The sequence below is a fragment of the Poecilia formosa genome, unplaced genomic scaffold (assembly GCF_000485575.1).
Source record: "Poecilia formosa unplaced genomic scaffold, Poecilia_formosa-5.1.2 Scaffold136, whole genome shotgun sequence".
NCBI lineage: Eukaryota > Metazoa > Chordata > Actinopteri > Cyprinodontiformes > Poeciliidae > Poecilia > Poecilia formosa.
Genome location: NW_006800075.1, coordinates 708,562 through 724,605, shown reverse-complemented (window position 1 = coordinate 724,605; position 16,044 = coordinate 708,562). Strand labels below are relative to the sequence as shown.

Here is a 16,044-nt window from a genome sequence, read left to right as displayed (position 1 = left end):
TTAGAATGACAAACCAGATATTGAGCCACCCGAGATTAAAAAGATAATTGTTTCTCGACTAAAGCTGGCCTTAAAATTAAAGGCCAGCTTTCTTAAAATTCTCCAAATTTACTTGAGGTGCCAATAATAAATATGGCCAGCACTGTGAATGAGCATCCAAGAGGTGATCCAACAGCACCACCTGCAGTCGGACCCAGTTTTTGTGGCGACATTAAACACTGTTGTTTCCAGATTATGAAGGTATCAGGCACATCCTCATTTATTCTGTTTAAATAGTATTTTAGGTCCGGCAAAACAAAAAATAGCTAACTTCTGTGAAGTTATACCAAGGTGAAAATGTGAAAAGGTAAAATTACCACTTTCAAGTTGTTATAATTGAAATACTAATTTTCCAGAATGCTTGGACACAGCACTCTGGGAACAGGTTTTTAGTTTGTTTGTTTTTTGGCTTTCCCTTCTTGTGGAAGGTGTTATAGCTCCATGCAACACTACACTGATGCGGTAATTCATGCAAAAGGAGCTCCAACCACATGCAGAGGACATAGTCTGACACTTTTAATTAGGGCGACGTTTCTCTATTAAAACATTTTAAATGGTGCTATGCATGTAATCATTTACAAGCCATCATCAAACATCAAAATTAACTGATTAAAACACTGAATGTAGTGGATCTATGAGTTAGAATTTTTGAACTTTACTACTGAAGTGTATTTTTTTTTTTTTATTTTATTTCTGAAGGTTTCACCAACGCAAACATAATACTTTTTAAAGACCTGTTTAAGATCATTATGGAGGGAATTTAAGGCCTTTTCCTCCACGAAAACAAAATTTGTTCATCCAACAGGCGATACATTTGTACTTACCCATACTAGAAGCAATAAAACGAGTTAGCTAGCTAGTAACGGAAAGCTAGCAGCTAGTTAGCTTAGCTTCAAACAACTCAAACCGTTGCCTGACAGAAAAGTACCGCAAGAAAAGAAATTACATAGAATATACGAGATTAAAAACCAGTGATTAATATATTTGAGGCCAGCTCAATTTTTTTTTTTTATTAGACATTTTAAGGTCTTTAATTTTAGATTTGTAAGATTAAGGATTTTTAAGAATTCACAGACACCCTGATTATATACTGCTATTTTTCAAGATATGGCTGTAGATATTAGTAAATATACAATCAAAAATTATGAATGCCATAAAACAACATGAGTGATTGTACATGATTAGGTAATAAAATATAAGAACTTTAATTCTGAGCAACAAAATGGTCAAATCAAAAATAAGTCAGTGCACAGCATTAGTCGAGTAATTCTTTATTCATGTCAAAAATCCTCAGGCTCACCTTGCATATGTACAAAATAATGTGTTGTTACAAAATCATTAGCAGGCTGCCAATAAATAACCGGTAGAAAGTGAACAAACGCCAGACACATTCGCATCAACCCAGGCAGATATCCACAATCACTTGCATTTGTATGTGAGCTGTTTGCGATGGTAGTGAATCCACGCAGGAGCAACAACAAGTCCAGTCAGGTAGCCGATCATAGCGCCCAGACTGCAGGAAACAGGCCAAACCTGGAAAAAAGGAAGGCAGGAAACTTGACAATCATATAAAGCGCTAAAAACACCCTGATGTTGCTCTGAGATGCATGCCGAAACGAGAGTGCATCTCGTTATTTTAACTGTGAAGTTATTTTTTCCCTTTTGTGCTTATAACAGGTACAGTTTAGTTGATTCCTTTGTATTAAAATAAAAATAAAAACATATTAAAAAGAAACCATGATAGTAGACATGGTAAAAACAAGGGTTAAAGTATAAAAATGTGGTGTTTTTAAAACAACATATTAGAAATGTGAACACTGACCAGTGAGAACCTTCTACATGTTATTTCATTAACTAAACACTACTTAAGTTATATAATTATACCACATATTTCTCTGCTACTGATAAATATTATTTTCTGTATCCAGAACAATATTATTTACAGAGTTGTACTAAAGTATCCACACCCCTTAAGTATTGTCACATTTTATTATTGTTTTTCTGTTTTATAATATTTTTCTGTCTTCTGCTGTATGATATTCTGTTGTATGATGTTTTAATGTCTTCTGAACAGCTTGAACAGAGAATTTGTTCTAAATAAACTTACCTGCTTAAAGATTACATAAAAGGAGATACATTTAAATCACAAAGATTTTATGAAATGGACCAACACAAAGTAGTACAAGTGGAAGAAAAATAGCTCAAGTTCAATCATACTGGATAAAAAATGTTTGTCAACATCAGCTTTTTAATTCTGGAAAGTCAAAATTGGATTTAAGTGCATACTTTGACTAAGCCATCCCAATTCAAATCACACATTTAAAATGTTAAGTCAACTCCTTTTTAAGACAATAGGATTTCTAATGATAACGCTCCCAAAAAGGTCTGTGCTTGTTCACTCTTTTTCTAAATATTTTTCTGCATCACATGGATCTAAAGTATTTTATCTTGGTTATAAAAAGTGTGAGCACCTTGGAGACTAGGATGGATCAATTTGTACTGAAGGTAAACATTAATAAAATATGAAAAGTTACCAGGAAGAATGTAAATCATACACAGTTTGTATGAAATTTGTTTTTTTCTGTGTAAGCTCCTGACCTGCCACGGTCTGTCCCAGTCCAGCGGTATTGGGAATGCTCCCAGCCAGGCTCCAATCAGGGTGAAGGCCACTGTAATCTGCAAACAAGTGTCCCAAACAGACATAGCTCTGAAGAGGGACACAGAGCAGATGAAAAATAGTGTTATTGGTTTAATAAAGAGAGTCCAAGAGGAGGAAAAAACAGGTTTGAGAGCCCACCCATGTCGACTGAACACTCGTATCCAGGCCTGGATGTTGGGGCCGAGAACACAGAGACACCTCAGTGTGGTCAGTGAGGTCAGCAGCACAGCGAGTGAAAATGTCTCCAAAGCAGATCTGGAAAAACGAAGCCAATCAAATGCACAGTGTGGCAGTTAACGCACAAGGTGTAACAATGGAATATAACAAAAACATTTGGAAATAACTGCATCAATTTCTTCATGGTGCATTGGTTTGTGTTCCCCATTTCCAACAGCAGTTACTCACTCAATCAGTGGCGCTCCGTAGAGGATGACGACCGTGTGGAAGAACAGGCAAGACAGGAAGAAGTAAAGACATGAACGAAACAACCTGGACAGCTGAGGAAAGAAAGGAAAAAAGATCAGATAAAAAAAATACATTGAAAAAAAACTAAGCAGCTTTTTTGTCATATGGCAAGCATTGCAAAAGTCTGCATACCTCTTGAACTTTATTATAGTTTAAGAGCTGCTCGCAAATTCATACCAATGTTTTCAGATTTTCTCAACAAATATGTGACCCTTTGTATAAAATTAACACATCGATGTTTGCATTGTAAATTAAACAAAAGTGCTTTAAAAAATTACATTTGCAAGTCATTTTTCATATACACACTTAAATTGAACATTTGACCCACACATACTCTGGGTTACCTTGTATCCCAGTGTGTGCTTCTTAGTGGGCGGTGAGATGCCGAGCAGCCAGAAGACGGAGACACTGACCGCGGCCACTGCAGCTGACACCGAATAGAGCCACAGCAGGTGAGTTCCGTACACCGAAAAGCCTGGGACAAGAACAGCAGGGAGAATGGTGGCCATGAACACTGAGGCAGCGATGATGGCGTGAGTGGACGCCATGGCTCTGATTTCGTGGTCCCACATGATGGCGGCTTCAGCTGACTACGGACGAACGGCGACACAATTAAAATAAATCAAATTAAAAAGCTTATAAAATTAGCGGAACATCGGATGAGGACAGTGGGGTGAAGCCATGAATGGATGTCTACCACGCTTCCGTAAACATGGAGAGACGTTGATTTCCGCTTGACTTTCAAAGTAAAAGTATACTATGACTTCTCAAAAGTTTGAACTCAAAGAATGACGCTACACCAGACTAAAACACAGATATAAACACAGTCAGATTATTTCTAAATAGCCTGATTACTGGGCATATCAATTAGAAAATATCTGGTACATATTTGATCAAAACTGTCAAACGCAGCTTCATGTTGGATTCCCGTTTCTAAAACTAAATACCACTCTCAATATGGCGGCAATATTGACGTACGATTCCAAATGTCAAATTTGTTCCTCTGTTCATACGTAACGTGCTTGATCTAACCAATCAACAGCATTCTAGTTGGCTCTTTGGTTGACGTCACCATAGTAAACCAATGAAATTTTGTTATTTGAAAGGTCACACTTCACCGGAAGTTTACGCCAGCAAAGGAAGCTAAAGCTATACGTTGTTTTTCTTCTCTTTGCACCCTAATTAAAAACACATCGGAAACATGGTTTGTGAAAAATGTACGTATGACATTTCTCTCTTTAATCTTGTTATATAAGTTTGAAGCTAATGGAAGTTGTTTGTGTCAACGAAGCCTCTCCGAACGCTGATGAAGGTTACGTGAAGTTAACATTCGGTTTTACACATTTTTCCTTGCAGTAAATATAAACTTCGGTTGTTTCAGGTGAGAAGAAGCTTGGCAGAGTTATCACTCCGGACACTTGGAAGGATGGAGCTCGGAATACAACAGGTGATGGTTTCAAAAGAAAAACATGTTTGATACGGGAGGACGAAGTCTATGCTTAATTTATAGGATGTGTTTCAACAAAATAGAGTAAGCTTACATGTTATATTTCCATTAGACTCACTCATTAAACAAGTGTCAGTGGTAAAAGCTTTATATATTAACTACCTTAAAGTAGGTAGATTCCGATTAATAAGCATGGTGGTGTCAGCATCATGCTGATGGACTGCTTTTCGTACTGTGAAGTTGGTTAGAGTTGAGAGGAGGATAGATGAAACACTATAGTTGTGAGTTTTGTGTTTAAAATTTTTAGCTTTTGATGGTCATCTGCTCTGTTTGCTCTGACTTATCCAGGTTGGCTATCATTTGTATTGTCTCACTCAATGTAGTGATTAATGGGTTTCTCTCGCTTACATTTTTACTTAGAAAGTGGAGGGCGCAAGTTGAATGAAAACAAAATGCTGACATCTAAAAAAGCAAGGTTGGTATTCTCATGAAAGAAATATTAAAATGAACAGCTCCTAAACTTCCAAGCATTACTGCATTTGTAATTATAACTGCTTAATTGTTTTTCTCAGGTTTGACCCTTACAGCAAGACGGGGTTTGCTGTCTGCAGGATCTGCAAGAGCTCGGTTCATCAACCTGGGTCTCATTACTGCCAGGGCTGCGCTTACAAGAAAGGTAAGGTATCATTTCTAATTCATTAAGCCCTAATTCAAATGAGTGTCATGTTTAAGCTGGCTAAAGAGTAATAGCCACAGTATAACTCTGGAGTTTGGCATTTTGTATTGTTTGAATGAGATAGTTGCCCAAAGATTATTTTCTTTTTTTGTAAGTTTTCTGTTTAGTTTAAAGGAAGGAAAAGCTCAGTTTTGTGTCAATTTGGGCAGAAATTTACACACACAACAACTTTATTTTGCTCTGATTAGAGACTTTATTTAATTACTTTTTTTTTTCAAAGAGTAGTGCAGAGAGTAGTTTACATCTTACCCAAAATAGATAATTCTTTTTTCACTTATTTCTTTAATTTAAAATAGAAAGTGAGGCTTAAATTCTGAGATTACACTACAGCCAGGTAGTTCAGGTAATGTTTCTGACATGTCTGACTCAGAAGTGGCTACAATACCACGATTGCGACAGCTGTAGGTTATGTTGTTAAAGGGTCGAATCCTACATTGTAAGTAAACAAAGTATGCTCAGACTGAATCCAGGGCTGCTCTGATTGGTCTGTTTGAATGAGGTGTGTTTGCTGCTGCCATCTCTGTAGAGTATTTGAACTGAATGAGGAAATGCAAACAGTTGTTTCTCAAAATAAAGCTGCGGTTTCTCCATATAACAAACAATGTATACAAATAAAGAGTAGGTCTAAGTATATCATTAACAAGCCACGTTTCCAGAGGGTTCATGAAAACACGGCAATGACTTTGGTCCCTAATTTGTGATGCAACATGATTTTCCAAGAAAATTTTTCACAGCTATTTTTTCTCACTGCACAAAAAGCTAAAATGTTTTTTGTCTCCAACTTAAATTGGAAGCTTTCATCTTCAACAAGTATGTCCACTCTACCTGCTTTGCAGTAAAGATACCAAGCAATGGAAATGACCTAAAGTTTAGCAGAAGCACTCTAAAGGCTTCAGCTATATCACATTAAACATTTACAAAACTATTCATGGCTCTATAACTCAATAAAGTTCAGAAAGTACACTAAGCTACAAAAATATTCGTCGTCTTCCCATTTTGTCAACCACATGCTTTGGTTTGTTTTTGCAGGGCTAACACAGAGTAGTGCATCATTGCTAAGTGGAAGAAAAGGGATAGATGGCAAATAAAATGAAAAATCTAAGCGGTGTCTTCTGCATTTATATTCAGGCCCCTAAGTTGGTACCTTTAGAGTCACATTTTGCTCCAGTTACAACTGCAAGTCAAATTTTTTGCAACAGTTGTCAGATTAAATGTGAACAACCACGGTTGGTATGTTTGCAGATGTGCTTTACTTTTTCCATCTTCAGACTATTACTTGAAACAATAATTTCCCTTCCAGTTCAGATTTACGCAACACTTTCTGTTGATCTATCACATAAAATCCTAATAATCATGTTGGAGTTTGGGGCTGTGATGTGATAATATGTTTAAATATTCCAAAGCTATGAATATAAGTGCATCTCCTGATTCTTTTTTCCTTCTTTTGTCCATTTGTCTCTTCAGGAATCTGTGCCATGTGCGGAAAGAAGGTTCTGGACACCAAGAACTACAGGCAGACGTCTGTGTGATGTAGCTGTGGTCAGAGAGCATCTTCACGAGTGTTAAACATAGACTGTGAAAGAGACGTCCTGAGGCGTTTTCTTTATTTTAGACTATTGTATCACACCACTGGATCTGTTCCATTCTCAAGCAGACGGCGTCGTCTCCAAATAGATCATCTGTCCGTAAAGTGACCGCTTCCAGAGGTGTTTTTGTCATTAGTCCCAAAACTAAGTGTATCTGCTTCTTTGAAAATGTATGCATGTAATATTTGCCGTGTTGAATTTGAGTGAAATAAAGCTGCCAGTTTGATATTTGTCAAAACGATTTATACGCCTACAGCTATAACGGGTTATAATTTTAGCCTCTTACGCACAGCATGGACTTATTTCCTCTTTGTGTTGCAATAATTGGTTTATTCTGATATAATCATATTTGGAAACTGTCTGCTTTACTGTCAGCAGTGACCCTCCCCAATCCCTGTGTGGAGGTTGTAGTTCACAGGTCTCCCTCTTTGATATTTAAAGGGCTTGTTCTGCCTCAGGCCTGTGGATACGTGAGCACGGTTGTGTTTTATTGAAAAGACTAAAGCAGGATCAAATCTCCTGTTCAGACAGGGTCTATAATGTACTGCACTGGAGGCTGTGATTCATTTGCAGTAAAAACCCAATTAATTGCTAACTAAAATGAAATGGTGGGTAAAGTTCATCCACAAATATCACTTGATTTCAAATACATCTTCCTCGTATCCATTGACATGTTGTTGTATCTTTTACTATGAGTTAGCTTTACATTTTCTACCAAGAAATCCGAGAGATCCTAGTTCCTTTTTTCGGGTTGAGTGATCGAATGTTTGGACAATTATTGCCCTTGGTTCTGGATGCTGTACTGCTGGAAGATTTTTGTTGTTCTTGCTTTTTAACTTTCCAACAAACTGAGATTTAAAGAGGAGTGGCAAAAGCAAATGAGGTGGATTAGCAGAGTTTTTCAACAACTGATGGTGTCTCCTAGAACCTCTACTGCCTGCAAATTGAGCTGCTAGCATGTTTTGACAGTCAGAAGGCTGCTATTCACAACACACTTAAGCCAGAGGCCTGTTCAGATTTACTGTGTGATTGACTGCTACTGGTGACTCTTCAAGGATGCTGAACTTATGTAAGTTGCATTTAATTTCTCTTTGGGATAAATAATTTTTGAAGGGATCTGAAACCACAGTTAACTGCTTTTGCAGGAAATGCTTTACTTATTTGATGAACATGAAGAATCTAATAGATTTAATTAATGGAAATATGAACCACTTCTCAGTGAAAGGCTCCAAAGAACGTCCGTACAGAGAATTATGGAGAAACATTGTGAAGGTGGAGTGTCAGAGAGAGAAGGAGCTTTAACAGAGGTCAATTTCAAGAAATCGAATTGCAAAATCAAGTTTCTTTTAACTCATGTTTGATATATGCATTATTTTTATAATGTTTATAAGGTAACGGTGACTAGATTGTGCTATAAAATGGCACTATGTGCCTGGAAAACACAATACTGCCCCTTTAAACATGCAAGAAAAAAACATCAAATGAACACTCCAGATATTTTTATGATGAGGGAATAAGATTACAACATATTATAGAGCTCAAAATTTCTATTTTACATATAAACCTCAAATCCAGGTTAAAATTTTTTTAATTCAATAGCTTCTAATTCAATGTGTAACTGACATTATTTATTGTTCTTGTGTCTTTTATATTTCTGATATTGAACACTTTGGTAAGCCATGTGTTATCTTTAAAAAGCCAATTTATAAAAGTATGGTGTGATATTTATATATTACAGGACAAAAAACTGTCAATGATATTCTTGATGTTTAGAAAGCTTTATTTCAGATTTCAGAAGACAATATTATCTTTGATCACAGATTTACATCGATTGGCTGGACTCTTTCATCTTTCGATATTTGATTCATATCGCAAAATGTCACTAAAATTCAAAGGTTTTAAAAATGTATATAAATGACAAATAAGTTTGGATTACGTAAATAACACTTTGGAAAAGCACCAATGAAATTCCCATCGGAAAGAAGAAAAAAAATAAGACAAATACTAACTGTTACGTATCTTAAGTTGCCATGTTACAGTATTGCACTCAGGTTACATATTTCATAACAATATTGCCGTGCAAGACTGTATAATAAGTAATAAAGGCACTAAGAATATGCTTGTTGGGTTCACAGTGATTTCAACGTAAATCTCTCAGGCTTCAGTGTTTTGAGGTTAACTCAACAGGCTGGAGGTCATACAGCAACTTCATGTCTCTTTCCCATCTGGTGTCACAAGCAGAACCCACAGTGAATCCCTGGCTTTCCATCCGCTGCAGTGGCTGGGGAATTTAGAGTGGCTTGAGGTCCGTTAGGCGCGCATCGCCAGAGCCAAGAACTCCTCCCGGGTCTTGGGGTCCTCGAGGTAAACTCCCAGCATGGTGCTCGTCACCGTGCGGCTGTTCATCTTCTGGACACCGCGCATCACCATGCACATGTGACTGGCAACACAAACACACACAGACCGAGGGAGTGAACGGTCGGACTTACAGCTGCAGAATAAGAGAATCCCTCATGCCTGAGGGTGGTGCAGTTAAAGGGGAATGCCGCAGAATTTTCCACTTCGAAAAGCAGGACAAATTTATACAGGCAGCTTTATTACCCCTGACAAAATATTTTTTGTTTTATTCTTGGGGAAACTCTGTGTGTGAACTTACGCTGCTTCTACAACTACAGCCACACCTTTCGGCTGCAGCGCTTCACATATTCCCATAGCGATCTGCTTCGTCAGACGCTCTTGAACTAAAAAAGAAACAAAATGAGTCAGAACATTAATTTTTTGATAAGTATTTTATGATTGTGCTATCACAGATTAAACAAAAAAATATTCTTCCCTCACCGGCTTTAAGGAAAAAATACTAAATCAAGATGAAACCTCCAATGTGCTTTACAGTCGGAAACATCTATTAATCCATTTTCAAAATCTGTTTAGGGTTTTTCACACTTGACAGTCCAATTGGGGACCAAAATTGCAACATTTGTTAGATCTTCAGTCGGTGTGGGTTGCTTTCACATTGCATTGTGTCGAGAAACATGTTCCCCTCCTCGCCTGTGGTGGCGCTGCACCAAGAACTACTAAACAAAACAACACAAAGACCTCAGAAGAAAACACTGAGCGCAACTTCTTTCCTCATAAATTTTAAACCAAAATGGTCAGATTTTAGCAGTTGTAGAATTTCTCTTTTGTCTTTGGTAAAGGCCGTGAGCCATTTCTCATTGTAGTGCTATACTGTAGTGTTTGTTTTGGTTGTATTTACCCAGAATGCCCTGTGCTATAGTCCACTTCCTGCTTTTGATGTGACCGCCTGTCTGCTTTCATCCATATACGCATCCGAACCGCAATAACAGAGTTTGCTTCAACCGAACTGAGACCGAGGTTTTTAGGCGCACCGGAGTTCGATCGCACATTCACACCACCCCAATTAAACCAAACTTTCTTGTCAAATGGCTTAGATTTGGGTTAAAGTGGACTAAGCAAGACTGGTGTGAATGCATTCTTACTCATTATAGGGTGGGGTTTATCTCAAGGCGTGTACACTCTGAACACAGGCTCATGTGTAAAGTCAATTTAAGGGGGCTAGTTGCATAAAATACTTCTAAGGAGCACACAGGGAAAACATACAAACTTCCTGCAAGATTTAAACAGAGGACCCTTTTGTTGTGGGAAAATGTTGCAAACATTGTTTGAAGTGAACATTGCAGTTTCACAGTATTTTACCTACCCTGAAGTCGGCGGCTGAAGATCTCCACAATCCTACAGAAAGAGAAACGCACACAAAACAGAGAAGGCTGCTTACAGATCAGGTGTAATAATGATTAATCTTTCAGATAAACACAAACTCGCATCGATCCTTTGGCCAGCGGGCCTCCGAACTGTACAGCTTCTTTATCTGTGAATCATTCACCATACAGAGTTCTCAGAGCGACTCGAGGGCAAGCTCTTTTGCAGTTATCCCGGGTTTCTGATTTTCAAGGGGGAAGGAGGAAACAAAAGAGGCTGTGATAATAAGTATGATTCCCACAGGTCTGAAAGGATTTTCTCATGGCTCGAAGCGGATAGCATCTAGACTTGTGCCTGTCATTCTGCCAGAGGAAGAGACTATCTGATGGCCAGTGGGCTCAGACTCTAAGCCTCCAGGTCAAAGCACTGAGATAACAGAAGAATGCAGTCACCCAGCACTAACAGCAGGCGCATACAGTGGCAGCAGGCGGTTATGATGGGAGCTGTGTTACCTTGCCAGCTTGCTGAGTCCTACCACTTTTTTGTTTGGGATGTAGCCAATGTGAACCTGGAGAGAGAGCACAGGAGCAGAGGTCACCAGAGGACCTACCAGATCGCTGATGGGTGTTTGAAACACGAATGAAGGCGTCACCTTTCCAAAAAATGGTACCAAATGATGTTCGCACAGGGAAAACACATCTATGTCCTTCACAATCACCATCTCATCGTGGTCCTCGTCAAATATGGCGTTATTCAGGATGTCTGCAGGGTAATAAAAAAAGAGAATATTCTTAAGAAATGCATATATATATATATATATATATACACACACACACACACACACACACATACATATAGGTGTGTGTGTGTGTATTTTTTTAAAACGTGCTGCAAAAAGGGTGAATTTTTTGCTGGAACTCCTCATCTCTGATCTACATGAATCCATTATTGTGTATTGCATTCCATCCAACTTGTGTGTGGGAGCAGCACAATGTAGATGTTGCTTAGTCTGAATTGGTAAGGTACTAAATCCACCAGTCAATTCAATATCCACTGGTTGCTGGGCCAGAAATGGGTGTTTAAATTGCACCATTTATCACTTAATTGGAGATAACTGGTTTCAGGCATATCCATTTGATATGCCTGGAACCCCCATTTGCAATTAGCTTTAAAAAAATTGCTTTGGGACCCACAGTTCCACTTGTTTCCAGTACAAATGTTTTAAAAAACTTATCAAATAAATATATATTAAGCCAAACATAACTGACAATAACATAATTCTCTAAATAAATAATTTGTTTCAATGTTAAAAAAAAAGATAAATTGAAATCTAAACTTTTATAAAATAATTTCAGTCATGATTTAAAATTTTTTGTGGTTTTTGCACTACAGGTCATCCTGCTAATATAGATCCTCACTGGTTAAACTAAATATCCATTCAACGCAAAACTTTGATTACAACATCGTTGGGGTCAAGTTCACATGGCAGGTTCACTTTTTAGCCAAATTAAACGTCATAAAGAAACAGAAGAAGGAGATGGCAATAAATTGGTTTGGATGATTTCTATCATAACATTTAGATTTGAATTATAGATAGATAGATAGATAGATAGATAGATAGATAGATAGATAGATAGATAGATAGATAGATAGATAGATAGATAGATAGAAAGTCAAATTAAGCAAACATAACAAAAATAAATTTGATAAATGTCATTCAGTTACTTGTGACCAATTAACACTTTTTTAAAGTTAGAACTCATTTTAATTTTTTCAGTGTAGATAATTTTGTCACGTTCGGCTTCCCATACATTCACCTTCTCCAATATTTTATGCTACTGTTCCCTTTATAGCAACGACACAAACCCAACACCTATCCTATCTGAGGTCCCAGGTGTCAAACTCACCATCGATGGTCTCATGGTAGCCCTTGGTGAGGAACTGGATGGCCTTGGCGGCGCGCAGCGGCGTGCGCAACAGACCATCCCGGTCCGTGTCCTCTCCCAGGTTCCGCAGGATGCTGGTGTAGGCGGCCTCCAGCGCAGGTAAGCGGGACTCGTCCTCGGCCTCCTTGCGGGACGTCTCATGCTTGCGGTGGACCACGGCGGACTTCTTGGTGTCGATGATGAGGTCGCTGAAGCCATTGTTGCAGTGGAACTCCTCCACCGCGGTTTCCCCGACTTTCCCGTTGCAGTGAGAATTCATGTTGGTTTTGATTTAAAAAATATATATATATATTTTTTCTTTTTTGGAAATCAAGAAGAAAAAGCAGAATAAAGAGCAGCAGAAGAAGAGTAGAAGCTGAGGTGACCCGGCTGGGCTGCTTGACTGGGAGCGCTCTCGGTGCGCTCTGCTTTTATAAAGCCTGCCAGGAGCGGACACAGCTGACCATTCACCAGGTCTGCGGCTCCTACGTCAAAACCAGCAGCAGGGTCATCACAGAGCCCTCTCCCCCTCCCCCTTTGAATCGTGAGGTTAAACATGCAGGACATTTTCTGCATCTGGCATCACTTGACACAAAATGCATTAGGCGTATTTCCAACTGATTTGTTCCGGTTAAAATATGATATTTTACAACACTCATTCCCTTAAAGACTCATGAGCCTCATGATACTTTTTATTTTCCAGGTTTTGTGAGGGGGAGGGCCGGAGGGGGTTCAAAGTTAAGATTATGATGACTGGTTTCACAGTGGCAGGCACTCCTGACCAACATCCAACTTCTGTAACTAATTAGAAATGGTACATGAAACGATCTCCCTCAGGGATTAACCTTTCAGCATCCAACCAACCTTTGAATTAGGTTTAGATTTGCAGATTTCTCCTTATAAATTAAATTATAAGGTGGTACATGAATGCACTAAAGATGTAACGGTATGAACTTAAAGAGCACTTTCATGCCCATGCAGTGCCTTACACAAGCGTTTTATCCCTTGAACTTTTCCACAATTTTGTCACGTTACAACCACAAACTTTATTGTATTTCACTTGGGTTTTATGTCATTAATCAATACAAAATAACTGAACAGTTCAGGAAATGATCTACGTTTACTGATTAAAATGTAAAAGTGTAGCATGTAGTGTGTTTGTGTTCAGACACTTTTAATCTGTCACTCCAGACACCTAATCAGTCTGTTTCCATACTATTCTGTGAAGGTATCAGACGTTTGTTAGGGAACATTAGTGAATAAAATGCAGGTTAATAATGAAGCATCTGAAACATCTAAAGTAGGAATATATTGTAAAGGATTATCTCAAGCAACTTCTCACTCGGCATGTGAACATCCATCATCTGAAACAGGTCAGATTCGAACTAATCTCCAAATCTGCCAAAGAGAACCAGCAAAAAGAAAATCTATAAGAAGACCTGATTAGAGTGTGCTGCAAGGTATAAAGGCCCCAATATGTGGACCAAAGAGTGCTGGTCAAATATGAGCAAAACTGAACTTCCTTGCCATCTTGCAAAACTAACACTGCACATCATTCTGAACACCAGGGCTGGTCAAAGATTGTATGGGGCCTTGAGCACACTTTACTTCCTGAGGAGGCCATTTGTGTTAGAAGCAAGATCTGCTGTGGAGAGTGCAACCTCTTCTACTGTCCTCTGTTCAGGTGGGAAATACTTTCTGCAAAAATAAGCAGCCAATATTGCATCACATCAGGCTGTTAAAATTGTTGAATAAAATAAAATGAATAAAATTGGTGATGAATAAATTGCTCAAATAAATCAATACACTTAAAATGAACCTCTTACTTTAAAAAAGAACTTTCCCTCATGTTTATAATTTAATTTCCAGATTTTTTAGCTTATTTCCAACAAATTATATATTCAAACACATGAAATATGCTTAAAAATTTAATGTGTAAAGGGATACAAATTTTTGTTTTCCCTTTTACACAGATGTATTTCTGTCTATTTAAATTTTTTTATACAAGTTTCTTATCTTGTTTCAAGTCTTTTCATTTCCATGTGTTTTTACATTTTTCTATCTTGAATTTTATGCACCATTATGCAAATGAGACTGCAACTTACTATTGTGAGGATGGTTTTCTTCAGCAAGCACCAGTAAACTTCATGATAAATTGGATGGAACTAAATACTGGGAGGTTCTAGAAGAAAAACTGGTATAGGGAATTAAAGACACGACTGGAGGATCACCTTCCATTGAGACAATAATGCTAAGCATACAGCCAGAACTACGATTTAGATCAAAGCATCTGTTGGAATGCCCCAGTCAAAGTTCACAGCTAAATCCAGATGAAAATCTGCAGAAAATCGATGTTTGTAGATGTACTCTTTCTTGAACGAGGTGGGTGGTTTGGCAAAAAAGGAGGGTCTGGTTCATCACATGATGTTGTCAGCAGCTCATTGAGCTCTTGGAGATACTATTCTACTATATACTAATTCTGGAAAATAGTAATAATAACAATCTTGTATTTAATCAGTGCCTACTAGCTAACAATTTTCCAAGTTTTCAAAGAGATTTCTCATAATGTTCAAAATCTACAATGTGGTTATGAATACTGCATTTTAAGGCAAAGCGAACCAATATAGTATATCACATTTACAGCTACAGGGCAATTCAAAGTGCATTGATAGAAAGGAAAGTACAAAACAAACAAGCAAAAACATTACATTGCAGTGAAAGTAAAGGAAACCTATGACAGGTTGTAAATGAGTTTGGGTGGAGGGATTAAAAAGTCATTAAAATCATGAGACTCATACAAAATGAAAGCAGAGACAGCTGTTAATATGTTCTTGTTTTAATTTTAGCTGCAATGTTTTCTGATTAGTTTCTCGACATGCTAGAGTTAAGATAAAAACACGGTCACTATACCAGCTACTCTTTCAAAGCGGCTCATTACTGTAAATCATATATTACTCTTATAATCATTCGCAAGTGTTTTGCACACAATTATTTTGTGATCAATAGAGAAAGTAGCCTACTTTTCCTGAAGACACCATATTTTTAACTTGCCATATCTAATGGCATAATAAAGGTTGTTCTGCCTGTTTCTGGAAAAGTTGAGTAGTGTTTTGCAACTTACAGAATCCATTCTCTCAGGCACACATATTACCTTATTTTTTTGTATTGTGCATCCAGCAAATGAGACACAAAACCAATAGACATGAGAATAAAGTCTGACTTTAAGTTTGATAGCATGCTACGGAATTACTCCTGGTAAAATCAATTTCTTTTATTGCAGTTTCATTATTTGACATTTAATATCCATTATCACTTTGATCATTTTTATTACTTTGAGCATATTTAAATTTTTACAATACACACACACATATATATATATATAAAAAATTCCCCTCTCACCCTCCGTGGGTGGTCTCTCTCTTTCATCCTCTGAGCTCGGGTCCTCTACCAGAGGCCTGGGAGCTTGA

At 37.8% G+C, this 16,044-nt stretch overlaps 3 protein-coding genes across 3 annotated transcripts; 1 reads left to right on the top strand and 2 right to left on the bottom strand.

The window, feature by feature from the left end:
* Positions 1-1,294: 1,294 nt before the first annotated feature.
* Positions 1,295-3,904, bottom strand: pigf (phosphatidylinositol glycan anchor biosynthesis, class F). The gene is made up of 5 exons (XM_007562425.2): positions 3,508-3,904; positions 3,104-3,195; positions 2,837-2,953; positions 2,638-2,746; positions 1,295-1,572 (listed from the first exon to the last, which is right to left on the bottom strand). The coding sequence occupies exons 1-5, from the start codon at positions 3,733-3,735 to the stop codon at positions 1,459-1,461; spliced, it is 660 nt and encodes a 219-aa protein (XP_007562487.1). The 5' UTR covers positions 3,736-3,904; the 3' UTR covers positions 1,295-1,458.
* A 356-nt stretch (positions 3,905-4,260) lies between these two features.
* cript (cysteine-rich PDZ-binding protein) lies at positions 4,261-7,170 on the top strand. Its single transcript, XM_007562424.2, has 5 exons — positions 4,261-4,380; positions 4,545-4,610; positions 5,031-5,085; positions 5,183-5,286; positions 6,811-7,170. The coding sequence occupies exons 1-5, from the start codon at positions 4,365-4,367 to the stop codon at positions 6,873-6,875; spliced, it is 306 nt and encodes a 101-aa protein (XP_007562486.1). The 5' UTR covers positions 4,261-4,364; the 3' UTR covers positions 6,876-7,170.
* A 1,524-nt stretch (positions 7,171-8,694) lies between these two features.
* On the bottom strand, positions 8,695-14,360 carry gch2 (GTP cyclohydrolase 2). Its single transcript, XM_007562423.2, has 6 exons — positions 12,560-14,360; positions 11,305-11,414; positions 11,165-11,220; positions 10,654-10,685; positions 9,589-9,673; positions 8,695-9,372 (listed from the first exon to the last, which is right to left on the bottom strand). The coding sequence occupies exons 1-6, from the start codon at positions 12,855-12,857 to the stop codon at positions 9,243-9,245; spliced, it is 711 nt and encodes a 236-aa protein (XP_007562485.1). The 5' UTR covers positions 12,858-14,360; the 3' UTR covers positions 8,695-9,242.
* Positions 14,361-16,044: the final 1,684 nt, after the last annotated feature.